Genomic DNA, 26,336 nt, shown 5'->3' on the forward strand with positions numbered 1-26,336 from the left:
TCCTTGATTTGAGGGTTTGTGTTGAGAAATATGCTGTGTTTCTGATGGGCTTTAGTTTGTAGGTGATTTGTTTCTTTTCTCTAACTGCCTGTAGAATTTTGTTCTTCATCTGGGTTTCTGGGATCTTGACTATTATATGTCTAGGTGTAGAATTTTTTTTTTTTTGGTCCCGGGGATCGAACTCGGGTCCTTGTGCTTGCAAGGCAGGCGATGGAACCACTGGGCTAAATCCCCGGCCCAGGTGTAGATTTTTTTTGATCATGGCTGGGTGGAGTTCTATATGCCTCACTTATCTGTAGGTCCAATTCTCCACCTCTGTCTGGGAAGTTTTCTACTATTACTTCTGTGTACAGTTTTTTTATGTCAATTGTACTTTATCCTGTTTTTTTGTGGACTCCTATCAGTCTTATGTTATTCTTCTTTGCATCATCTAGCAGTTGCTGAATTTTCTCATGGTCTCCTACTATTTTTAAGAAATCTCTCTTTTCATGGTCCTTCACCACAATCCTGTCTTCTATATCTGATATTCTATCTTCAGATTCTCTTAATCTGCTCTGCGTGCTTTCAATGGAGTTTTTGATCTCCTGAATATCTGTTTGAATCTTTTTCATGGGTTACATTTCTTTCTTATGTTGGGCAATCATAGTTTCCATTTCTTTCTTATGCTGGGCATTCCTGGCTTCCAGCATGTTTCTGAGCTCATCTAATTTTTTATCAGTTTCTGTTCTAGAGCCTCTAATCATGTCTTTCACTCTGCTCACCATCTCTGTAGTTATCTGGGAGATTATTTCTGCTTTGAATTTTTCTAGAGCCTCATTCATCTGTTTTGTTACTTCATGTGCTATCAGTTCAGGGTGTCCAGGTGGTTGATTATCAGACTTTTGCACCTCATTTCCCCCAGAAATTGCCTTTTGTGGGATGCAAGTCTGGGTTTGTGACTTGCTTAAATGTCTTCTCATTTTTGTTTTTGGTACTGTCCTTGGTGTAGTTCCTGGGTTGATATTTTGAAGTTGTTTATTGTAAGTATCTTTGTTGATGTATTTAAAACCCTTATGGAATGATTGCTTCTCAGAGGTGTCTACCAGATATAGCTGGTCTTTAGGTTTTGAGTCTCTAATGACTCTGAGGCTATCTCATTTTCATTATACCAAGAAGGAAAACTGTTTAGATCAATCATGACACCTTAGCCCAAGTCATACAGTCAGCAACACCACAACATCAAATACCTCTTAGAGAATGACAATTTGTGGTAGTTATTAATCTATCACCTTTAAAAAGTAAAGGGCCTCCTTCAGGGTATGTCTCTGCTGTCACAATAGACAACGTGGGCAGCAGTGTACAGTTATAAGTCAATGAGTCTCAGTAAGCTAGTCCCAGACTCGTGAGATTCAGGCAGATTTCTGGTTGCAAGTCCCAAGTTGAGCTCCCTGTCCTCCTGCAGGGTTGCACTCTGTAATTTTCTACTGCAGGTTTCAGCTGCTTTTCCCCTGAAGAAAGTCCAGTTTCCGATGGGAGCTGATGATCCCTCCAACTTACCAATCATGGTGGTCTGGTGTGTCCTTGTTGCAGAGATTCCCTTCACTTTTCCAGTGGGTTTGTTTTCATCAGGGAGCCTGAGACAGGCACTCTCTCTGTTGTTCACTTCTGGCACTCAGGACAATGGCTTTTATGTCCCCCTGTTCCTCTGCAGTGTGTAACCAAGTAGCTGCACAGTCAAAAGGCCAGAGGCTGGGGGTGGGGGTGCTGTTGGAGGCACCCACGTGGCCAAGCCATCAGCTGGTGGGCCTGCCCAGTGGGGTCCTCCTCACCCTGTCCTGGTGGCAAGCTGATCTGTAAGTCTTTTTTCATGAGTGTCTTTATGAGATGTGATAAAAAAGTCATGATTGGGCTGGGGATTTAGCTCAGTACTTTCGCCGCCTTCTGCACAAGTACAAGGACCTGAGTTTGATCCCTGGTACCAAAAAAAAAATATCATGAATGCCACTGCTGAATGCTATCCAACAGAAAGGCAGTTTCATAAAAATATTATGCTGTGTCCTCATCTACCTTATTCACTAGATCTGGCACAGTACGACTTTTCAAAGTTAAAATGACCACAAAAGGTGAATGTTTTGAATCGATTGAGAACATTAAGGCATCCAGGACAGTGCAACTTAAAGACACTCATGAAAGAATACTTCCAGAAGTGCTTCCAAAAGTAGTAAGAATAATGGGATAAGTGTGTTCGAAGTGAGGGAGGTATTTTGAGGGGGATTAATGGCAGTGTATCTTTTACTGAAACAATTTTTAAAATTTAAACATTCCCTTTATTCTTCCATCATACCTCATAGTCTTGCAGGTCATAGAGTGGACTGCATTCTCTTCTTCCCCCACAATATGTGCCATAGAAGATGGAATTATTCGTTATCTGCAGCTATTATTGCAAACTGTAAGAAAGCTGTCCTTTGTGCTGTCCCAAATAGGCCAGCCTCACACTAATCCTAATATTCAACTTTGGGGATGAGCATCTGTCTGAGAGTGAGAGGTACTATTTCCCTACAGCCAAGTAGGAAGCTCTCTCAGTAGGGTCCAGCATTATTTATTTTGTTCTAACTTCTTTCCACTGTGTGTGACTTTCAGCAGATGCCTAAAGGGCGTGTCTTACAGAATCCACATGCAGTAGGAAAGATGGGGGGAAAGTTGTAGCCTGTTAAATCAGAAATCCCAGAAAGCTTCCTGTAACCCTAGCTCTAGCCTCCCACCTCATCATTGCCTCTCCTCCATCCCTCTGACCACTTGCTCCAACTCTGAATTTCCTCTGTCTTTCTTGTGCTCACCCACACTTTTTAGTCCACCAATCTAAATGACTTTACACAACTTTCCATTGATTCTCTTTACCATGTCTCCTATAATCTTTTTCAACCAAATCTCTTCCTGCCTTACTCCTCCATATATCTCTTCCATAAGATGGGTGGAGGTAGAGAAGTGAGAGGATTTTGTGGAATTAATGAGTCTATGTGTTGATATTGGGGGATAATGCTACTTGTTTTGTGACAACTGTGGACTTTGGTGTGCAAAATCAAGCATTGCCTTTGAAAGTCGATAGGTGGTTTTACTGGCATATGTGTCAAATATGACAATCTGTAGTAATATACTGTCTTTTCCCCCAGTCTCAAAGGAATTTACCAACCTTAAATCATTTTTTTAGGCATAATAATTATCTCAGAATTTCTATAATATGGTTTTACTTTGATTTAAGGTTTCCCGAGGCCACTGTAGTCTTCTTTTATCATTGGACATATCATAAAACACATCTATTGTCAAAAATTGTTTATGCACTTTAATCTCTTAAACCACTTTCTTCATATTTATAAGATTCCTTCCCTTCAGAGAATGCAGTTATAAAGATGAACTCACTCTAAAGCCTTTTCAGGAAGTGTAGGAAATTTATTTTACTGGAAAATCAATAGTCCAGAATGGAGGTACAAAAGGCTTCTACCTCTTTTTCTGACTTCTCACCATCTGTTTTTTTTTTTTCTTCTGAATTCAGGCAAAGGCTAGTTGAGCAAAAGGATACTCAGATGTCCTTGTGGAGACAGAGTCAGGGGGCGAAGGCAGAGTCTGGATGCAGTCTGTTTTAGTAAGTTTGAATGGATTTCCTCTCTATCAAATTGTACTGTTCTGAAGTTGGTTGGCCTGCCAAACTCCTTGCCTTCTGACTCACCACTGAAGCCTTCTGTTTGGGAACACATAGCCTTCTCTGTCTGCTTCCCTTCGTATCCTTTCATATTAGATGCCCTGTGGCCTGAAAAATAAAGATGAAGTGTCAGAAGTTCATCAGTTAGTCTTTTGAGATTAAGGAAAGCAATAAAAGTCCAAGTGATTTTGGGAAAGAATCTCAAGCATCCATCCCGATAAACATTTCCCCTAATAAAGCCACAGCAAGGGCAGTTCTGTTGAATATATTACCATTCAGATGTGGCTTAGGGGTATAATTTGATGGGAAAAACTTATTATCTGCCTTTATCACTTTAGCTTTGTGAAGTCAGCATTCTGTCACCCTCAAAACTTGTGATTATATGAGTTTAATGTGCATTTCCATTTAGCCTTCCAGGACTCACTCAGAGGCAAAGGGAATGTCGGGTTGTCTTCCTCCCCCTTGCCTTTGTCTGTCATATGCCAGTGGCTGCAGCAGAGATGGACCTCCTAGAATCTGTGCTAGCTGATAAACCCATCGGAGCAGGATAGTTGGCACCTTTCTTGAAAAATCTTAGTGATTTCATCTAAAAGAACCCCAGATTATAGCTTTTAAAAGCAAAAGTGATACAGCTATATTTCAATGGGGAGAAGGAGGTTGAATTGTATCAGCCATGGAATTAAATATTTAAATTGCCTTTAAATCAGGTTTTGTGATGCAAAGAGTATCTGTACTTTTTCTAATTGAAAAATCCCCTTCAGGCAATGACTCCTCTGTTTTTCTTTATTTCAGTAGGCATAATTTGGGTGGTGTGAAAAGTATAGACAACAGTACTTGAAGAGAGTGTGAGAACGTGCAATGCCTCATTACTACTGGTAGACCTGTTGTTTTTAGAAAAATGTGAACATTAACATAATTAGAAGATTTTATTCCCTCTGGAATATGAGGGAATACATTATGGTATCATATTTTTAAATTATCTCTCATTTACATAGTTCTTCTTTGATTTCTTTAAAAATTATTATTGATTTTTTATCGATATGTGTTTGCAGTACTGTACATGATGATTATAGTCCTTGTGTGGAGTTGGGATATATGCACAACATATCTTAATTCCTTTTTTTTAAAACATTTTCATATTTTATTAGTACATTTTAGGTATACAATATAATGACATTCATCATTGGAAATTTGCAGCTTTACATAATCTATCTTGGTTCTTATTTTTTCCTCCTTCCCCTGCCCTTCCTTCAACCCCTCCACCCTTCGCCATTTGCAAAGACTTTGTTTCCATTTTTTCATTTTCTCATATTAATTCCATTCCCTTCTTTCCTTTCCCCTACCCCTCCCACTTCCCCTTCCCCTTTGCCCCTTTTCATCCTATTTCACATTATCTATTATACCTTTTAGTCCTTATTTACACTTTCAGTTTCTCACACTACAGAAACTACTTGGTATTTACACGTGTGTCCTATTTATTTCACTTAAGAGTATTGCCTCAATGTGCATCCATTTAGCTATAAATGTCTCTAATTTCTCATTTTTTATGGCTGAGTAGTACTCCATTATATTAAAAAACTACATTTTCTTTATCCAGTCTCCAGTTGATGGACATATGGGCTGTTTCCAAGTTTTAGCTATCACAAACTGTGCTGCTATGAACATGGGTGCACATATATCACTGTGGTATGATTCTTTTAATTCTTTGGGGAAGATCCCCAGCAAGGGAATAGCTGGGTCAAATGAGACTTCTAGTCTTAGTTCTTTGAGGTATCTCCATACTGATTTCAACAGAGGTTGCACCAGTCTACACTCCCACCAGCAGTGGAGAAGGGTTCCTCTTTCCCCACAGCCCTGCCAGCATTTGTTATTGGTTGATTTCACTATAGCAGCCATTCTTTCTGGGGTGAGGTGGAATCTCAGCATTGTTTTCATTTGCATCTCTTGAATGACCAGTGATGTTGAACATTTTTTCATATGTTTATTTGCTATTTCTACTTCTTTGTCTGAGAAATGTCTGTTCATTTCAGAAGTCCATTTTTGGATTGGGTCTTTAAATTTAGGAAGTCTGATTTTTTTAAGTTCTTTATAGATTCTAGATAGTAGACCATTGTCTGAGGAACAGCAGGTGGAGATATTTTCCCACATTGTGGATTATCTCTTCCCACTGCTGGTGGTTTCTCTTGCTGTGCAGATTGTTTTTAATAAGAAGAGATCCCACTTGTTGATTGTTTGTGCTAGTTCAGGGCAACTGAGGTTTTGTTCATAAAATCTTTTCCTACACCAGTGTCTTCAAGAGTTCTACCTAACCTCTGTTCTAGCCAGTTCAGGGTTTCTGTTTTAATATTTAGATCTTTAATCCATTTTGATTTTAGTTTAGTGCATGGTGAGAGATATAGGTCTAGTTTTAATCTTTGACAAGTTGAAACCCAATTTTTCCAGCACTATTTATTAAAGAGGCTATCTTTCCTCCAGTGAGGGTGTTTGGCTCCTTTGTCAAAGATGAGGTGGATGAGTGTGTCTGGAGTTGTTTCTGCATCTTCTAATCTGTTCCACTGGTCCTCAGGTCTGTTTCTTTGCCAGTACCATGCTGTTTTCTTATCACAGTAGCTTTGCAGTATAGTTTCAAGTTGGGTTGTGATACCCCTTGCCATGTTTGTTACCTAGAATTGCTTTTGCTATTCTGCGTCTCTTCTTGTTCCAAGTGAATCTTTGGTTTGCTTTCTTTTTTTTAAACAAGATAACAAATCCCTTATTTAATTAGCTGTTCAGAATCCCTCTTGCCAAAAAGTAATAACTTTCAGCCTGATTAAACAAAAGAGAATTCTGCTACTCAGATGTTCTGTGTTGGTGAATGCTGGTTTGATGATAATTATAGTCAGTTTTTATTGTGATCTTCCCAGGCACTTGTGCCTAAGACTACTTTGCCCAGCAGGGAAAAGCTTCACATAAACATGTACCATGTTTCAGAGTGGTAGCTTCCACAGTGCTTGTCTTCCCACCCGGTTAGTTGTCTGCTTCATCCTCTTCATTCTGTTCTTCTTCTATCTTCTCTTCATCTTCATCGTTATCCTCATCTCTGCTCCTGTCTTGCTCTTCTGAATCTGTTTTTTTGTCTTTGTCCTCCTTCTTTTGTTCTGAAGCTTCTTGCCTTTCTGCTCCCACCTATATGCTTCCAGAGCTTCTTTTAATGGGATAATGAACAGCTGGAACTCCATCTCTTCCATGGCTGAGAGCACATCACTGGCATTGAGTGTCTTGCGCTTCCCTTTCATCGCGAAGTTGTTGGCACAGGATGTGGCGTACAGCACAAAGACGCTGGCAGTGCTGGAGATGGTGCTGCGGGCCTCCTTGGAGATGTTGACACCATCCGGGAGTGTCTCTTTGATGATCGTGGTGATAATGGCATTGCGCAGGTTTAGGTCCTCAGGCCTCTCTGCCATTGCCGCCGCAGGGGCCTGAGGCTCCCCTGCCACAAGCCTTCTCTTTAGGCTGCTACCTCTTCCAGACTTTCCACGTCGCTATGATCTGACCCTCTGGTTTGTTTTCTTAAGGTCCATGAAGTATGCTGCTGGGATCTCAATTGGAATTGCATTAAACCTATATAGCAGTTTTGGAAGTATGGCCATTTTCACTATATTAATCCTTCCTACCCAGGAGCAGGGGATGTCTTTCCATTTTCTGATATCATCTTCAATCTCTCTTTTCAGAGTGCTATAGTTTTCAGAGAAGAGGTCTTTGATTTCTTTTGTTAGGTTGATTCCTAGGTATTTCAGTTTTTTGGATGCTATTGTGAAAGGAATTATTTGCCCTATTTCTCTCTCAGTGAGTCTGTAATTTGTGTAGAGGAAAGCTATTGATTTTGGTGTGTTGACCTTGTAACCAGCTACTTGACTGAATTTGGTGATTAAGTCTAGAAGACTTTTGGTGGAGTTCTTGGGGGTCTTCTATATAGAGTATCATGTCATCTGCAAATAATGACAATTTGACTTCTTCATTTCCTATCTTTATTCCTTTTATTTCTTTCTCTTGTCTAATTGCCATGGCTAATGTTTCCAGAACTATATTGAACAAGAGTGGTGATAGTGGACATCCTTGTCTTGTTCCTGATTTTAGTGTGAAGGATTTCAGTTTTTGACCATTTAGTATGATATTGGCTGTTGGTTTTTCATAGATGCCTTTTATCAGTTTGGGGTAGAGACCATCTATTCCATTTTTTTTGTGGGTTTTTATCATAAATCCATGTTGGATTTTGTTGAATGCTTTTTCTGTATCTATTGAGATGATCATATGGTTTTTGTCTTTGGCTCTGTTGACATAGTATATTATATTGATTGATTTGCATATGTTGAACCATCCCTGCATCCCTGGGATGAATCTCACTTGGTCAGGGTGTATGATCTTCTTGATGATCTTCTGCATTCTATTTGCCAGTATCTTATTAAGGATTTTTGCATCTATGTTCATTAGTGAGATTGGCCTATAGTTCTCTTTTTTGGTTGGGTCTTTCTCTGCTTTGGGGATCAAGGTGATGCTTGCTTCCAGGAATGAATTTGGGAGTATTGCTTCCCTTTCGATTTCATTGAAGAGTTTAAATAGTAGTGGCAGTAGTTCCTTTCTAGAAGTCTTGTAGAATTTGGCAGTGAAGCCATCAAGACCGGGGCTTTTCTTAGTTGGTAAGTTTTTGATTACATTTTCAACTTTATTGATTGATATTGCATTGTTTAGAATTTTTAGGTCTTCTTCATTCAACTTTGGTAATTCATACATATCTAGGAATCTGTCCAATTTTTCTGTTTTCCATCTTATTGGCGTATAGATTCTCAAAGTAGGAATTGATGATCCTCTGGATTTCTGTTGGGTCTGTTGTAATTTCATCGTTTTCATTACTAATTGCATGGATTTAGGCCTTTTCTTTCCTTTTTCTGATAAGGTTGGCTAAGAGTTTGTCAATTTTGTTTATTCTTTCCAAGAACCAACTTGTTGCTTCATTGATTTTTTGTATCATTCTCTTTGCATTGATTTGTGCTCTGATCTTTATAATTTCCTCCCTTGTATGAGCTTTGGGTTTGTCCTGCTCTTCTTTTTCTAGAAGCTTGAGGTTCAGCATCAGGTTGTCCTAATATGAGTAGTCACTGCTATGAATTTCCCTGGTAAGACTGCTTTCATTGTGTCCCATAGATTCCGATATGTTGTATGGTCATCGTCATTTAATTGAAGGAACTGTGTGATTTCTTCTTTAATTTCCTCTGTGACCCATTGGTTATTTAGAAGTGTGTTGTGCAGTTTCCATGTGCTTGTGAAATTCTTGTGATTCCTTTTGCTATTGATCTCCAATTTCTTTTTTTTTTCCATTAAGTTTATTGGTACATTTTAGGTATAAAATACAGTTACATTCATCATTGGAGTCTTGTACCTTTACATGATGTATCTTGGTTCTTATTTTTTCCCCTTCCCCTGACCCCCTTCACCCCCTCCACCCTTCCCTATTTGTAAAGACTATGTTTCCATTTTTTTCTTTTCTCATATTTTTTCTTTTCCCTTCTTTCCTTTCCCCTACTCTCCCACTTCCCCTACTCCTTTAGAAATTTTCTTCCTTTTACACAATTTGATCTCCAGTTTCATCGCACTATGGTCTGATAATATACAGGGGAGAACTTAAATTCCTTTGCATTTACTTAAACATGGTCTATGAGGGAGATGGTCTATTGTGTATTCTGTTTTGGAGAACAACCTATGTGCAGCCAAAAAGAATATGTGTTTGATTTTATGGGGTGAAACACTCTGTAAACATCTGTTAAGTTCATTTGTTCCAGAGTTTGATTGAGTTCTAGTGTTTTGTTGCTTATTTTTTGTCTAGTTAATCTAATCTATTTGTGACAGTGGGGTATTGAGGTCCCGCACTACTATTGTAGTAGTGCTTATTTGATTTATCATGTTCGTTAGTATTTGTTTTATACAGTTGGGTGGGGTGCACTAGTGTTTGGTTCATAGATATTTAGGATTGCCATCTCTTCCTGTTGGATTGTTCCCTTTACAAGGATGTAGTGTCCTTCTTTGTCTCTCTTAATCAGTGTTGGTTTGAAATCTATTTGATCTGCAAAGAGGATAGCTATTCTTGCTTTTTTCAGGTTCCCGTCACCTGGAGTATTGTTTTCCACCCTTTAACTTTCAGTCTATGAGTTTCTTTTTGAATTAAGTGTGTTTCTTGTATGCAGCATATTGTTGGATTTTGCTTCTTGACCCATTCTGCCAGTGTATTTATTTTGATTGATGAACTGAGACCGTTAACATTGATGGTTATAACTGATATTTATTGACTTATCATTGTCATGACTTTCTTTTTGTTGGATTCTACCCCTTTGTGTTTAATTTCTTGTCATGCCCGATGGATTCTTTCTGCAGGGATTCCTGGGAGTAGGGATCCTCGTTGTCTTTTCCTAGGATATTGTTTAAAAATTTTTGGAGTGCTGGTTTGGTATTCATGAAGTTCCTAAGAGTGCTCTTTGTCATGAAAGTATTTTATTCCTCCATCAAGTTTGAAAGATAGTTTTGCAGGGTACATCAATCTGGGTTGGAGGTTGTTTTCCTTTAGGGCTTGGAAAACATCACTCCAGGCACTTCTTGCCTTGATGGTTTGTGTTGAGAAGTCTGCTGTGATTTGATGGGCTTTCCTTTCCATGTGATTTGTTTCTTTTCTCTAACTGCTTGTAGAACTTTGTTCTTCTATTGGGTTTCTGGAATCTTAACAATTATATGTCTATGTGTAGATTTCTTTTGATCATGGCTAGTTGGACTCCTATATGCCTCTCTTATCTGTATGTCAAGTTCTTTTCCCCTGCTTGGGAAGTTTTCTGCCATTACTTCTGTGAAGAGTTTTTTTATGTCATCTGCACTCTCTCCTGTTTCTTCATTGACTCTGGTCAGTCTTATGTTATTCTTCTTTGCATTGTCTAGCAGCTGCTGGACTGATTTATCATGGTCCCTTACTATTTTAAAGCAGTTTTCCTTTTCCTGGTCACTAATTGCAATCTTATCTTCTATATCTGAAATTCTGTCCTCACATTGGCTCATTCTGCTGCATAAACTTTCAATGGAGTTTTTAATCTTCTGGAAATCTGTTTTCATCTGTTTTATGGATTCCATTTGTTTCCTATGTTGGGATTCCATCATGTTCCTCAGCTCCTCTATTTTTTATCTGTGTCCTCTCTAGATTTTTTAATCATGTCTTGAACTATGGGCACAATCTCTGCTGTTATCTGAGAAATTATTTCTGATTTCCTTTTTTCCAGATCCTCTTTTGTTGCCAGTTCAGGGAGTCCAGGTGGTTGTGTTTCAGAGTGGTCCATCCTCTTTCCCTTTAGGGTTGTTTTAGGTGATATGGAAGTCTGGTTTTGGGGATTGTTTACATTTCTTCTCATTTCAACAGGACAGTGGGTGGTGGTGGTGCTGATGCCCGTGTGGCTCACCTCTTCCTCACTAGGGGCAGTGGTAAGGCTGCTGGGAATGTTCACCTCCTCGACACTGGAGCCGGCTCTACTCCTTGGTGCTGGGGATAGTGGTATGGTGGCCCAGAAGGCTCATCCTTTTTATTGTTTTGGCTAAGCATTATTTATGATTCTACTTCTTCTCCTGTCTTATCATATAAAGTGTAATTTAGAAATTTCTTAGTGCTTGCCCTAGAGTTTACAATATACATTTACAACCAATCCAAGTTAATTTTCAAATAACACTTTACAAAGGTATACACTTGTATTTACAGTTAGTACAAGTACCTTATAAAAAGAAAATATTCCTACTTTCTGACATCCCTTTTATCACTGATGTCATTCATTTCACTTATAGGTAAGCGTACCTAGGTGCACACATACAGTAAAATACATTATTGGTATTATTATTTTGAATAAATTGTTATCTGTGAGGTCAATTAAGAATAAGAAAAAATAAAAGATTCTAATTTTGTTTGCACTTACCTCTTTATTAATATTCTCTTCTTTATGTAGATCCAAGTTCCTGAGCTATATCATTTTCCTTCTCTCTGAAGAACTTCTTTTATCATTTTGTGCAAAGTAGGCCTACTGGTGACAGTTTTCCTCAGTTTTTTCCTAAAGAACTTTATTTCTCCTTTGCTTTTTAAAAAAACTCTAGATGCCAACTAGTAGAGAAAACATATGATACCTGTCTTTCTGAGTCTGCCTTATTTTATTTAATGTGATGATCTTCAGTTCCATCAATTTTCCTGCAAATTAAATAATTTCATCCTTCTTTATGGCTGAATTTTAATATATATATATATATATTATATATATAATTTTGAAAATCCATCCATCCATTACTGTATATCTAGGCTGATTCCATAACTTGGCTATTGTGCATAGTGTCACAATAAAAATGGGTGTTCAGGTATCTCTACTGTATGTTGACTTTGATTCCTTTGAGTAGATACCCAGGTGTAGCTGGATTGTATGGTAGTTTAGTTCTTTCGAGGAATTTCCATACTTATTTCCACAGTGGCTGTACTATTTTACATTCTCAAAGACAGTGTGGAAGTGTTCTTTCTCTCCTCATTCTTGATACCATTTGTTATTTTCTGTTTTTTCAGAGGGAGTGTGTACCAGGGATCAAACCCAGGACCTTGTGCTTGCGAGGCAGGCATGGTGCCACTGAGCTAAATCCCTGGCCCATGTTTTTTGTGTTCTTGATAGCCATTCTGACTGGGATGAAGTAGAATCTTAATGTAGTTTTGATTTGCATTTCATGGATGGCTAAAGATGTTGAACATTTTTTCATAAAATTATTGGTCACTTATACTCCTTTTGAGAAGTGTCTAGTCAGCTCATAAGTCCATTTATTAATTCAATTACTTGTTTGTTTGGTGTTCAAATTTTTGTAACTTTTTTATCTCCTTCACTTTTGAATAATAATTTAATAGGAAACAGCATTCAAGGTTTGTGGAGTTTTTCCTCAACACTTTAAATATTTCATTACACTCTCCTTGCTTGTATGTTTTCTAAGAAGTCAGATATAATTCTTATCTGATCTGCTACTTGTTTCCTCTATGGTTGCTCAATTTTCTAATCTTTGATTTTCCGGAGTTTGCATATGATATTCACTTTTTTGGTTTTTTTTTTTTTTGGTACTGGGGATTGAACTCGGGTGTTTGCGCTTACGCAGGTATTCACATTTTTAACTTTTATCCTGTCGCTGTTCTCTGAGATTCCTGGATCTGTGATTGGGCATCTGACATGAATTTGGGAGCAGTTCTCAGCCATTATGGTGTTAGGTATTTTTTCTGTTCATTTCTTGCTTTCCTTTCCCTCTGTTTTTCCCATTACACCTATGGTACACCTTTTGTAGTTGTCCACTATTCTTGGACATTCTGTTCTGGGTTTTTTCCTTGTCTTTTTTCTGTTTACTTGTTGTTGTTGCTGTTGTTTTGCCAGTTTTTCTTAGATATCTTCAAGTTCAGGGATTCTTTCCTCATGTCAGACTATTATTGAGCCCTTCACAGGCATTCTTCATTTCTATTCAGCATTTTTGATATCTAGCATTTATTTGTAATTATTTGTTAGAATTTGTCTCTCTACACTTGCGATTAGTCTATTCTTGCATGTTGTGTACTTTCTTCCTGTTATAGTCCTTAGCATATTAATCATAGCTATTTTAAAATCCTGGCCTGATAATTTCAACATTCCTGTGATATCTGATTATGGCTTTGGTGATCACCCTGTCTCTTCAAACTGCCTTTTGCCTTTTTAGTATTCCTTTTCTCGAAAGCTTGACATGAGGCACTGGGCAGAAGGAACTGTGGTGGACAGGCATTTAGTAATGTGGAGGGAACATGTGAAGGGAGGGACGCATTCTGAATGACTGGATGTCCGTCTTTTGCTGAGGTTGTGCCCCTGAACTGTGAACTTCACAGTACTTTTCAGTCCCTGCTCTTGAGTGAGTGAGAATGGCTAGAAGGATCTGGGATTGGCTATTTTCTTTTTCCATATGAAGGGCTAGAAGCTGACCAGAGGTCAGTACTTCTCTTCCCCATGTCATTAGACTCTAATAAAACTCCTATAGGGCATATGCTGGGAGTGTATTTTATCCTGAGGGAAGGCCTTACAAAAACCAGAATGTTTCCAGGCATAGTGATGGATGCAGAACTGTAATCTCAGCCCCGTGGGAGGATGAGGCAGAGGGACCACAAGTTGAAGCCTGGATAATTTAATGACTTATTTTAAGACCTGTCTTAAAATAAAATAAAGGGCTAGGGATGTAGCTCAGTATGAAGGCCCTGGATTCAATTCCCAGTAACACACACACACACACACACACACACACACACACACACACACACGACAGAAAAAGAATAAAAACAAAAGGAAAAAGAGCAAGAACAGAGTGTTCTGGTGTAGTTCAAAATGGCTACCTCCCCCTCCCCCATGCCTGAAACATGAACATTTTTTTTCTCTATTATTCATTGGGACAAGTAGTAGGCCTCCTAGAGGTAAGAACACAAAAGTGTGGGTCAGCTCCCCGAATACTGGGCTCCCTGGAATTCCCAGCTTTAAAACTCATCCATGTCGAGCCATCAGAAATTTGTCAATTTCAGTTTCGGTTTTCCTACCCTAGGCTTGGTTCCTTTCCAGGCTTCTACATGACAGTTTCTGGTCTGGTGAGTTGTCATTCTCTTTGTGAGCCTGCCTCTCACCATTTGGAGTAGAAGTATTCCTGTGACTTTACTTCTCAAGTGTAAGAAAAGTTGTTTACTCATCCCCACCCCTTTTGTCTAGTTATTTACTTCTTGTTAGGGTAGAGTAGCAACTTCTAAGCATCTTGGATGTTGAACTGGAAATCAGAAGTCTTCTTTCTTTTTAATATAGGCATTGGCAACTATAAAATTTTAAAGCACTGCTTTAACTATATTCTACGAGTTTTGTATGTTGTATTTCATTTTTATTCATCTCAAGGAAGTGCCTAATGTTCTTTGTTGTGCTTGGAATTTCTGTAGAGGGTATTATTTCTATTTCATCTCTGCATTAATTTCAGAGGACATTGGTATCTTTAGAGTCTGGATTTACTGTTTTAGGAATAGTTTCTGAGGAATAGAGGAACTGAAAGTAAACAGAGGTAGATGAAAGTAGGGGCTACAACTTAACCCCTAGATTTTGAAGTCATCCTGTGGCCCTTGTCCTTGTAAATCAGTGATTCTCAATGTACCAGGCATCCTTTCACAGCAGGGAATAACCTGATCTGAAGTGTCAATAGTGCTGCTGTTGAAAAACACTTTTTGAACCTCTTAAACTGGTTAGAGTGTTTCACACTCAACCAGCACCTACCTGTCCAGTATCCCACCACCGCTTGACAATGGCCTATGAGGTAGCTGAAATGTCAAATGTGAAATGAAGTAATGACCTGAAAGTGAAGGATCCTGTAAGTCAGCCACAGAGCTAGCACTACCATCCTCCAGTCTTCTTGTTTCCCAGAAAGCCCACATTTACCTGGGCCTTTCTAAAGTGGACCATCATGCACTCTCTTGTGAGTATAGAGTTCAGTATCAGTAGGGGATCAGTTCCAGGAACCCCTGCAGATAGCAAGATCATGGCTACGCAAAGCCCTTAGAGAAAATGGCATAGTATTTGTATATAACCACACACATACTCCTATTTACTTTAAATAGCCTCTAGGATAACTATGATACTGAGTACAATGTGAATAGTTGCCATACTGTATTACTTAGGGAATAATGACAAGAAAAAAGCCTGAACATGCTCAGAACAGATGCAGTTTTTAACAAACATTTTCATTTTGTGGCTGATTGAACCTTGTGGCTATGGAACCGCGTGGATCCAGAACCCTGCACATGTAGGTCCTGCAGACTTGGGGAGCCAACCGTACATGTGTGGCATTTTTGTAGACGATTCTGCTTCTCCTAGCTAAGCATAGTTCATTCTCTTATGTAATAATCCCATAGTGAGTGTGTCCTGCTGCAAAGAGAGTGGAAACTTTCTGTGGGCAGCCCAGCAATTGCCTCAAGTAGGCCCTAAGTGCAATTTTTGTTGAACTATTAGAAGATAAGAAAGTATATATACTGATAGGTTAACTTGGTCATCTCTATGAGGTTGTCATAAAGGTTGTACCTGTCTCCAGAACAGGCTGGGAAGTGGGGTGTGACCCTCATACTGGTGGGGAAAGAGAAATTGTCGGCCCACATTGGTTGTTTTGCTTATAGAATTTTGTGTTATTAATGATAGTTATAAGCACTGTATTATTTCCCTTGTTAAATTCCCCGCAGTTCAGGCTCTTTTCCCCTTTGAATTGTTCATACTCGTAACTTGTAAAAGATGAGTCATAATCTTGTTTCAAACTTCACTGTATGCTCAGATTTTATTCCCAAACAATCTTATCAGAAACAACATGAAAAAGATATCTTGTGATGTTTGGCAGCACTGTTATCTTTAAATTATTCTGACATCGGATCTCTCTCTTAAGGTAGCCAGTCTCAATTTCTTATCTATAAAATGGAAATAATGATCCTTTGTTAACTAACAGACTTTTCCTGAGGATAACATCATCTAAAGCACATGAAAACCTTTTGAACAACACTGTGTAAATGTCCAGGCTCCTCCAGTTAGGGCAACTCTGAAAAATTGTGTTTGTATGAGTAACACAATACAGTCAGTTGTCATTCAGTTATTGAAGTACTTACTATATTGAAATAATGTGTTTCTTACTTAAGGTGTTGGCTTGAACATATAGAATCTTTATTTTTTACTAGTAATTTGGTTAGAACTATGTTTGACCTTGGGCTGTCTTGACAATTGCAATACCTTGACCTTTGCTTCTCTGTAGGTATTACAGAACATCTTGGATACTGAAAGAGAGTATGCTAAAGAACTTCAGTCTCTCCTTGTAACTTACTTAAGACCGCTGCAATCCAATAACAAGTAAGATTTAAATTTAAAAAATTATATTTGTTTATTTGCTGGTTGTTTTGTTTTGTTTTGTTTTGTTTTTTTGAGACAGGGTCTCGTTATGTAGTTCAGGATGGCCTTGAATTTACTATGTAGCCCAGGCTGGCCCTGAACTTGTGGCAGTCCCCCTGCCTAAGCCTCCTGAGTGCTGGGATTACAAGCATGTGCCACCACACCCAACTAAGGTTTTTATTTTTTATTTTAAACCCTTTCCTAAATAAAGCAGGATAATGTCAGCATATGGAGTCATTACTCTTATGTCACTGAATAATTGATTTTGCCCTTTAGAAGAAATTCCACAGATCACAGGTTGCCAAGAACATGGTCAGGGCAACAGAAATTATGCAAGATGTTGCTTTGGAGAGCTTAGCTTGCTTTCTGTGGAAGGAATGAACATATCTGCATTTCTGTCTGTTACAATATTTATCTTGTATGTTTCTGTCTCTTTTCCATTTACATTTTTAGTTAAAAATTTAATTGCCATGTAATCATTGTACATATTTGTGGAATAGAATGTGGTCTGTCAGTATATGTCTACAGTATGTAATGATCATATCAGACTAAGTGGCGTATCCATCACCTCAAAGGTTTAGCATTGCTTTATGTTAGGAACGTTCAAAGCCTCTCTGGCTGCTGTTCTGAAATATACAATTAATTGTTGTTAAACACAGTTACCCTGCTGTGCCCTAGAGTGTTCAGAGTCATTCCTCCTATCCAGCTGCATCTGCTAACCATCCTCTCGCATGCAGCCCCTGCTCACTTCCCAGACTCTGTGGTAGCCACTACCCCTCTCTCTGCTTTGAGATCAGCTCTGTTAGCTTTCACATATCTTGCACATTTTTATAGCCATGTGTCTGCTTTTCCTTGCAGAAAAGGGGCTCCCTGGCGCTTTCATTCAGAAAGCACAGAAAATGGAAATTCTCATGCTCACTGTGACCTCTGCTTGTCAGGGCAGAGCTCCTTTTTCCCAGGCTCTGAGAGTGGAAAGAGTGTGGAATTTCGTGAATGTTCCTAAGAGGAATTCATGCCAATATTTCACTCAGGCAAATGTGAGGCAAATGTGATAATGAGATATTGAAGTGTTTTGTCATCTTTGTGTGTGGGGGCTGCATTTCCAGCTCTTTTAAAAATGTTATTTTGTGATGAGGTCTTCCTAAATTGTCCAGGCTGGCTTGAAAATTGCAATCCTCATGCTTCAGCCTCCTGAGTAGCTGGGATTATGGGCGCATGTGTGTAACTGCACCCGGCTAAAGTGATCTTATTTTTCAATTTTTTCTTTTTAATTCCCCTTCTCCTTACAGCACTTTTAAAACAAAACATTTAAACTTTATTTTGGCTTTAGAAATCTAAAGTAATTGTCGAAGGCCGGAATTGAAAACAGTTTTGACAAAAGAAAAATATTGACCATTTTTTAATGCTGTTAGGCATGGCACATTAAAAAATGTGACTAACAGCCTCTATTTGTGTTATTTTAAGTGTACAAATTTCTCTAGACATCATGAGCCATAAGTCAAGTAGAAAATGAAGCAGTCAGCCCACTTAATGCAGGACAAAACTTCCCCTTCTACCTCAGTAAGAGCCGATTGCTGCTGGACAGTTGGCTACTAATCAACCTCAGGCTTAAATGAGTTTCATATTCATGGATTTTCTCCCTTTTTTCCAAATCATGTTTGTTGAACATAATACCTTGATGAATTTCTAACTTTGTTATTCTCACAGCACTATGGGAATCTTTCTTCAGCATGGAAGGATTTTGTACTCCTGCATTGTAAGAATTTCCAAGTAATCGACAGCACAGTGTTTATTGTTATTGCTGTTGAAGTTTTAAGTGTGTTGTGAATCATGGCTCTGAGAGGTGGACAGAACCTCAGTGCACGGTCAGGTCTAGGACTCTAGGCATAGACAGGAAACAGAGGTCTGGACAGGCCTACTGTCTTGCCAATCTCATAGCCCCAAGCGGCTGTATCCACCCATCATGCCTCTCACTACTGGTGCAATGTGCCTTCTGTGATCTGGGGGTGCCAGAGGGAAGCCGAAGTGGTAACCTTGGGAGGGGAAATGGAAAGGTATTCACTCCAGAAATGGTGAGGGGGAAATGAGCCAGGTCAGAGGAGGTAAGAGAACTCAGTCAGACCTGCACTTTTCCTAAATATGTCCAGAATGCAGTTACAGAAAGTTTCTAGTTCTTTTTTTTTTTGTACCGGGGATTGAACTCTGGACCTTGCGCTTGGGAGGCAGGCGCCGGAACCACTGAGCTAAATCCCCGGCCCCTTAGTTCTTCTTAATTGTACTGAGGGCCTCAAAAGATTTGAGCTCCCGAATGAGGGCTGATGGTTTCGCTTTCCACATTCCAAGATGGGCTTTCCACCTCCCGGCTCTGGAGGGCTCTGCAGCAGAGGAGCCAGGAGCTTTTTATACCTTAAGCAGTTACTGGTAATTTGTGTTTGGGTTTTCCCTTACTTAGTCAGCAAAGTAAATTATTCTTTAAAAGATGATTATATTTTTAAGGAGAAAGAACATGCAGCATTCACTGGCCTTAAAAAATTTGTTTTTTAGAGAGAGGATGCTCAAAAAAAAAAGAAGAAAAAGAGGGAGAGACAGAGAGATAAACAGCATGCACTCTGGAGCTAGAATTTTTGTTTAAATCCTATCTTTTTCATTCACTGACTTTGTGACTCTCAATGGCCCCTCTGGATTTTGTCACCTATAAGTGCAGACAACAATAGTACCTACCTCACAGGGTTATTACAAGGTTAAAGTGAGTTCTTTGTTTTTTGTGTGTGTGTGTGTGTGTGTGTTTTGGTACTGCAAAATGCTTGCACACATGCTCAGCGCTGTGTGAGGTGCGGCTCTTGTTCTTATTGCTTACTGTTTGGTAAGGGAAGAATGGACAAGAGCCTTCTTCATGCAGAGCCCCTGGTAAAATTGTTTAGTTGGCCTTTATTTGACTCTACTCCTTTCCATAATCAAACAAATAAACCAAAATCATTAGCACTGTTTTTACCCACCTACTTCCTTTCATAAAGATCTCTTTTAGTTGATTTATAAGCATTTTAGTTCAGGAGTAAGCTAAATTTTTCTTTTGGTGTGCATTATTTGAGCATATATAACTTTCAGTTACTTTTCCTGTTCCTCTGGAGAAAGATATACAAAAGCTTTTCCATTTCTTTTCAGCTATCATGTATTTATCTGTTTAAATACTAAGGTACAATATTAAGCACATATTAATTTTTCTCATGGATTTATAAAATACTTAAATACCCTTTATGGCCATTCATTTTCCTTAGGATCAATATTCTTATTATAGAAAAGGGAAACCAAGGAAAGAAGCTTAAGAAAGTTGCCTGAGACCGTAGAGTTCTTATAAATTGAAAAGCAGAAGTTGAAATATAGGGATTGCTTCTCTCATATTTGCAAGATACTGTATTACCAATCTGTCAACTAACTATACTGCAGATAGGTTTCTAAAGTTATCCTTAAATTCAACTATCTGAAATTATATATATTTTTCTAGCCTGAGTACTGTGGAGTTTACATCTTTACTGGGAAACTTCGAAGAAATATGTACATTTCAACACACACTCTGCCAAACTTTGGAAGAATGCTCAAAGTAAGTGTGGTGTATTTGTCAGGATGACCAGCAACATTGTTATTGGGGTTTTGTTTTCCTTTTAACTGTTATCTTAGATAAGGACATTTTATACATTTCCTACAGCCTTGACACAACTGTCCTAGAACATAGCAACAATACAGATAAAACATATGAGGCTTACAGTATCTAACCATTAGATGTTTATTACATCTAGCAAATTATTTCTGATTTTAATTAAAAATCACATCAATTTACTGCATATGATCTCTGTAAGATACACATAAGGTCTTAATTGACCATCGGTGATAGTTTTGATATTATTTTTGTGTATGTGTGAACATTGCAAATTACTTGGAGGAGTCATTTATATCATTCAGTTTCACAAATCTATTCCCCCAGTCTCTGCCAAGGTACTGGTGCATGCTAAGCGTGCCCTGTACCACTGAATTACACCCCCAGCTCCAGTTTGCTTCCTTTTAATCACTTTCGGTATTGTCTCTATTAAATTAAGAGTTGAAACATATGGAAAGCGAGGAAGGAAAAGCATATGTGAATCACAACACATTTTGGATGGCTAGCTGATTTCTGAGATGTGCAACTTTTGTGATTTCTGTAGAGAAATTAGGGATGATTTTGTTTCTTGAGCCTTAAGGTATATAGGTGGCTGTCCAGGGAGGAAGGTGGAGAGGTTCCACACTATGGACACCCAAGGACCTGCTTCAAATGCCAGTAGGGATCTGGATAATTCATATGCACAGATGTTCTTGGAGTGAGAAGGGTGCTTTACAAACTGGATTTATAAATAATATTTATGGTTTCCATTTTATAGAGGAACATGTAGAAAGAAGCTCTTGGAGTATGTCAGAAGTTATAGTAGACATCACCAGATGATGTGATTCCGAGTCATTTTTTTCTTATGCTTTTCTGATTTTTCTACAAATGAAAACAGGTAATGCATAATTAAAAAGAATTTTTAAAAAATGAGGTCACCTGGCTAGTAACCACCAGGCCAACAAGACTACACAATATTTTTTTGTGTGTGAGGTATTGCTTTTGGATTAGATTAGTTTTGCCCGTACTTAAGTTTCTTAAATTAGCTCAGAGTACTTTTAGCATGTTGAGCTAAATTTAAATATAAATCTTAAAAGCAAACAACTCTAGGGCCAGGGATTTAGCTCAGTGGTGCCACCGCCTGCCTCACAAGCGCAAGGACCCGAGTTCGATCCCCTGTACCAAAAAAACAAAAACAAAACAAAAAAAACCCAAACAACTCTACTACTAATTCCAAGTAAGTTTCTGACTTTGCATATTAGGGCTGTTAGGTGTCTAGAGTTTAAAGCAGTGGTCAAAAACCTGCTTTTAATGAGTAAAATGGGCTCTAATATACTTTCCCTTTTAACTGTGATGAAACATTCAAATTGTTTGCATGCTGCCCAGTTTAACTGGAATCATCTTCCTTTACCTTCTGTTTACTGTTTTACATTCTGTGTCTCACCTGTATTGTTTACAGGTTTCCAGAAAACCAACACAAAGTAGGAGGTTGTCTACTGAATCTCATGCCTCATTTTAAATCGATGTATCTGGCTTACTGTGCAAATCACCCTTCAGCTGTAAATGTGCTCACCCAGCGCAGGTAAATCATTAACATTTCTCCAGCTAGGTGGTTTTGTAATGAGATACTTTCTTAAGACCACATCATTCAAAATCCGAGGTCTCTGCTTGAACTCTACTATGCCTGCTTTTGATGCCAAGAATTTATTCATTGTTACATGGATTGATCATCCATTAAGCTAAAAAATAATTTATTGAGCACCTACTATGTCCGTGGTCCTGTACTAGCTGATGGGGATATAGTAGTGAACAAGGAAGACGAAGCCCCTTCCCTCATGGAACACAGAATCTTGAGGGAAATACAGATATTAAGTTAAACACTGTAACTATGTTGTATTACAAAAGAGTAATTAAAAGGATGCCAGGGGATTTTACAATATGGTATCAACTTAGTGGGATAAAGGAGCGGAGAAGTATCAGGAAAGGCCTTACTGAAACAAAATCCTGTCTAGATCCAATGGTTTAGATTTCCCTGTGCCAGTCAGTGTTTTATCTCAGTTGCTTAATGGGTAGATGATGTCTCAAGAAATGCCATGGCTAAAAGACAGGTATTGGTAAGCAAAGGCAGAAGGAAACCAGTGCTTGCTGTGAGTGGTGTGACAGACAGGACCTGCACACAAACAGCTCTGATGACTTATGTGGATGTACTAAACTCTTTCAGGCGCATGAAGAACAAAATCATAGCTTCACCTTTAAAAATGAAAGTCTTTACAAGGGGCCCAGAAAAGTGTCACGTTTCTCCTGTCCTTCCTTGGCCTCTCACTGCCCATTCCCTGCACGTTCATCTGGGACATGCCTGAAGGGACACTTTGACCTTTGAAGTCATATGTTGGAAATCTAGGTGGGACAATAGCAAGAGCAACAGAGAGGCGGTTTTGCCTTTAACTCAGAGATCAGATGCAGAGCTCACAAGGACTGTGGATGCTGCACAAGGCTGAAAAGAGTAGTCTGCTCTTATCTGGCCTATATCTGAACCCCCAGGGCCAGCTAGAAAATTCGTTGACACCAGCCTTCAAAAGTAACATAAATTTTGGGTTTTGTTCTTATTTGGAGATTTATTGGCATTATAGAGCTATTGTGTAAGATCATTTTAAAGGTTTGATTCAGTAGGTCCCACTTGAAAGTCAATTTTATTCCCTGATCAAAGTTTTAAACTCTTGTGGAATAGCAAATATGGAAGTTGAAGTTTAAAACAAGAGAGGCCATGACTTTGAATTTTTCAGGCAAGTGGTTCAACCACTTATAGGTAACATTAGCTAATAATAGATGGACAGTGTGCCAGGTGCATGATGTAAAAACCTGTGAAGGGGTTACTTCCTTCTGCCTTATAGACAAGCCCCTGGAAGGCTTGGGTTAAGTAATCTGCCTGAGAGATTGCAGCTGTGAAGTGGCTGAGCCAGAATCCAGGTCTGTCAGACTTCTAAAAAATATTTTCATTAATCTATGTCTATATCTATATATGCATATATATTATCCACAAAGAATAATCTAAATGCTAACTTAAGAAGTATAATAAAATGAGCACCCAGGTACCCACTGCCCCCCCTTAAATAATAGAACATTATCCCTTCCTTTTTTATATAAGAGCTTTATTGAAATATAATTTACAAACCATATAATCAATTCAACCATTAAAGTTACAGAGCATCGATTTTCAGAATATTTGCAACTATCCCCATAATCAGTTTTACAACATTTTTATTTTCTTCACTCCCGAACAAATCTATACCCGTTTGCAGCCACTTTGTATTTCCCCTTAATCCAACAGCCCCAGGTAACTACACTAAAGCACTTTTGTCACTGTAGATTTGATTATGCTGGACATTTTGCTTATGTACAGTTGTATAATATGTGACCTCTTGTGACTGGCTTCTATCACTTAGCGTAAGGTTCATCCACACTGTAGCATGTAGCAGCACATAATTTTTAAAATTGCTAAATAATATTCTATTTTATGAATGCTGCATATTGTTCTTCCATTCTCCAGTTGATGGATTATAAATAGTGCTGCTTTGCAAATTCATACACAAACATTTGTGTAGGCATTTGTTTAAATTTTCCTTGGGTAGGTAATCAGGAGTAGAATTGCTAGATCACATGGTGCCTGTGTGTTTCACCTTTAGAGCAACAGTCAGACTGTTCTCCAAAGCAAATGCATGAGTTTATTTCCCACCAGCAGCATATGAAGAGTTCCATTCTCCCTACACCCTCACCAGCACTTCTGTTGTCAGTCTTTTTCATTATAGCCGTATTAGTGGATGTGAAATAGTTTCTCACTATGATATTGACTTTCACTTTCTTAATGAATACTATATTGAGCATCTTTCATGTGCTTATTGGCAATTTGTATATATTCATTTGAAAAGTTTCTGTTCAGATCTTTTCCTGTCATATCTTTTCTTAATTTGGTTGTGATACATGTGTACATTATCTAATGTTTTAATCAGTTTAAATGTATCTGTCGCCTCAAACATTTATCATGTCTTTATTGGAAAAACTTTCAAACTCTTCTCTTCTAGCTATTCGAAATGTAGCCTCCATTGTTGTTATATGTAGTCACCCTGCTGTCCAATAGCACACCAGAGCTTCATACTTCTTTCTAACTGTAACTTAGTGCCCACTGATCAAACTTTCCCGACCCCGACCCACTCCCTCTAACCTCGAGTAACCACCATTCTACTCCCAACTTTCTATGACATCAGCATTTTTAGATTCCACATGAATGAGTGCATGTATTACTTTTCTCTCTATGCCTGGCTTACTTCATTTAACATAATGATCTCCATTTCTATCCATGTTGAAAACGAGAGGATTGCATCCTTTTAAAAAATTTTATTTTATTAGTGCATGTGTGTAGTACATAGTGTCTACATACTGGTGTGGAGCTGGTGCATGCACATAACACATTTAATTCATTTTTTCATTCCCATTCCCTTTCCCTTCCCTTCCTCCCCCTCCTCCTATCCCTTGCCTTTTTTTGGGTACATGTTTTCTTTTTTTTTTCTTTTTTTAAATTAAATTCTTTTATTGGTACATTGTAGGTATACAACACAATTATATTTCTCATTGGGAATTGTACCTTTACATAATACATCTTGGTTCTCATTTTTTCCCCATTCCTGGCCCTCCCTTCACCCCCTCCACCCTTCCCTATTTACAAAGATTTTATTTCCATTTTTTCCATTTCTCAGCATTTTTCCTTTCCCTTCTTTCCTTTCCCCTGCCCCTCCCACTACCCCTACCCCTTTGGACCTTTCCTTCCTATTTTACATTATCGATTATTCATTCTAATCATTGTTACATTTTAGGTATACAATATAATGACATTCATCATTGGAAGTTTGCACCTTTACATAATCTCTCTTGGTTCTTCTTTTTCACCCTTGCCCGGGCCTCCCTTCAACCCCTCCATTCCTCCCTATTTACAAAGATTTTGTTGCTATTTTTCCATTTTCTCATATTAATCCGATTCCCTTCTATCCTTTCCCCTAGCCCTCCCACTTCCTTCCCTGTTACCCCCTTTCTTCCTATTTCACATTATCTATTATAACTTTTAGTCCTTATTCACACTTTCAGTATCTCACACTAGAGAAACTATTCGGTATTTATACATGTGTGTCCTATTTATTTCACTTAAGAGTATTGCCTCAATGGGCATCCACTTAGCTATAAATGTCTCTAATTTCTCACTTCTTATGGCTGAGTAGTATTCCATTTTATAAAAAACCCCACATTTTCTTTATCCAGTCTCCAGTTGATGGACACTTGGGCTGTTTCCAAGTTTTAGCTATTACAAACTGTGCCACTAAGAACATGGGGAAGCATATATCACTGTGGCATGATTCTTTTAATTCTTTGGGGAAGATCCCCAGCAAGGGAATAGCTGGGTCAAATGGGACTTCCAGTCCTAGTTCTTTGAGGTATCTCCATACTGATTTCCACAGTGGTTGCACCAGTCTACACTCCCACCAGCAGTGGAGCAGGGTTAATCTTTCCCCACAGCCCCGCCAGCATTTGTTATTGGTTGATTTCATGATAGCAGCCATTCTTTCTGGAGTGAAGTGGAATCTCAGCGTTGTTTTCATTTGCATCTCTCGAATGACCAGTGATGTTGAACATTTTTTCATATGTTTATTTGCTATTTCTACTTCTTTGTCTGAGAAATGTCTGTTCATTACAGATGCCCATTTTCGGATTGGGTCTTTAAATTTTGGAGGTCTGATCTTTTTAAGTTCTTTACATATTCTAGATAGTAGACATTTGTCTGAGGAACAGCAGGTGCAGATTTTTTCCCACATTGTGGGTTGTCTCTTCATACTGCTGGTGGTTTCTCTTGCTGTCCAGAAGCTCTTTAATAAAAAGAGATACCACTTGTTGATTGTTTGTGCTAGTTCATGGGCAACAGAGGTTTTGTTCATAAAATCTTTTCCTACACCGATGTCTTCAAGAGTTCTACCTAATCTCTGTTCCAGGTGATTCAGCGTTTCTATTT

General features: G+C 38.5%; 1 protein-coding gene and 1 pseudogene across 6 annotated transcripts in view; one reads left to right on the top strand and one right to left on the bottom strand.

The window, feature by feature from the left end:
• The window catches only part of Arhgef6 (Rac/Cdc42 guanine nucleotide exchange factor 6), a 133,129-nt gene that overhangs the window by 58,204 nt on the left and 48,589 nt on the right, over nucleotides 1–26,336 (top strand). For 5 of the 6 annotated variants that reach the window (XM_013078686.3, XM_087202127.1, XM_087202128.1 and 2 more), the window contains 3 exons: nucleotides 16,520–16,614; nucleotides 20,156–20,251; nucleotides 21,744–21,866. In XM_013078686.3, the coding sequence (XP_012934140.1) occupies nucleotides 16,520–16,614; nucleotides 20,156–20,251; nucleotides 21,744–21,866 (314 nt within the window). Of the gene's footprint in view, nucleotides 1–16,519; nucleotides 16,615–20,155; nucleotides 20,252–21,062; nucleotides 21,183–21,743; nucleotides 21,867–26,336 lie in introns of those variants that run through there. The other variant, XM_087202129.1, reaches the window with a different exon arrangement.
• On the bottom strand, nucleotides 6,513–7,119 carry LOC101709547 (DNA polymerase epsilon subunit 3 pseudogene; annotated as a pseudogene).

The sequence above is a fragment of the Heterocephalus glaber genome, unplaced genomic scaffold (genome assembly GCF_053883595.1).
Source record: "Heterocephalus glaber isolate CG9 unplaced genomic scaffold, H.glaber_assembly_v1.0 deba00001764, whole genome shotgun sequence".
NCBI classification, from domain to species: Eukaryota; Metazoa; Chordata; class Mammalia; order Rodentia; family Bathyergidae; genus Heterocephalus; species Heterocephalus glaber.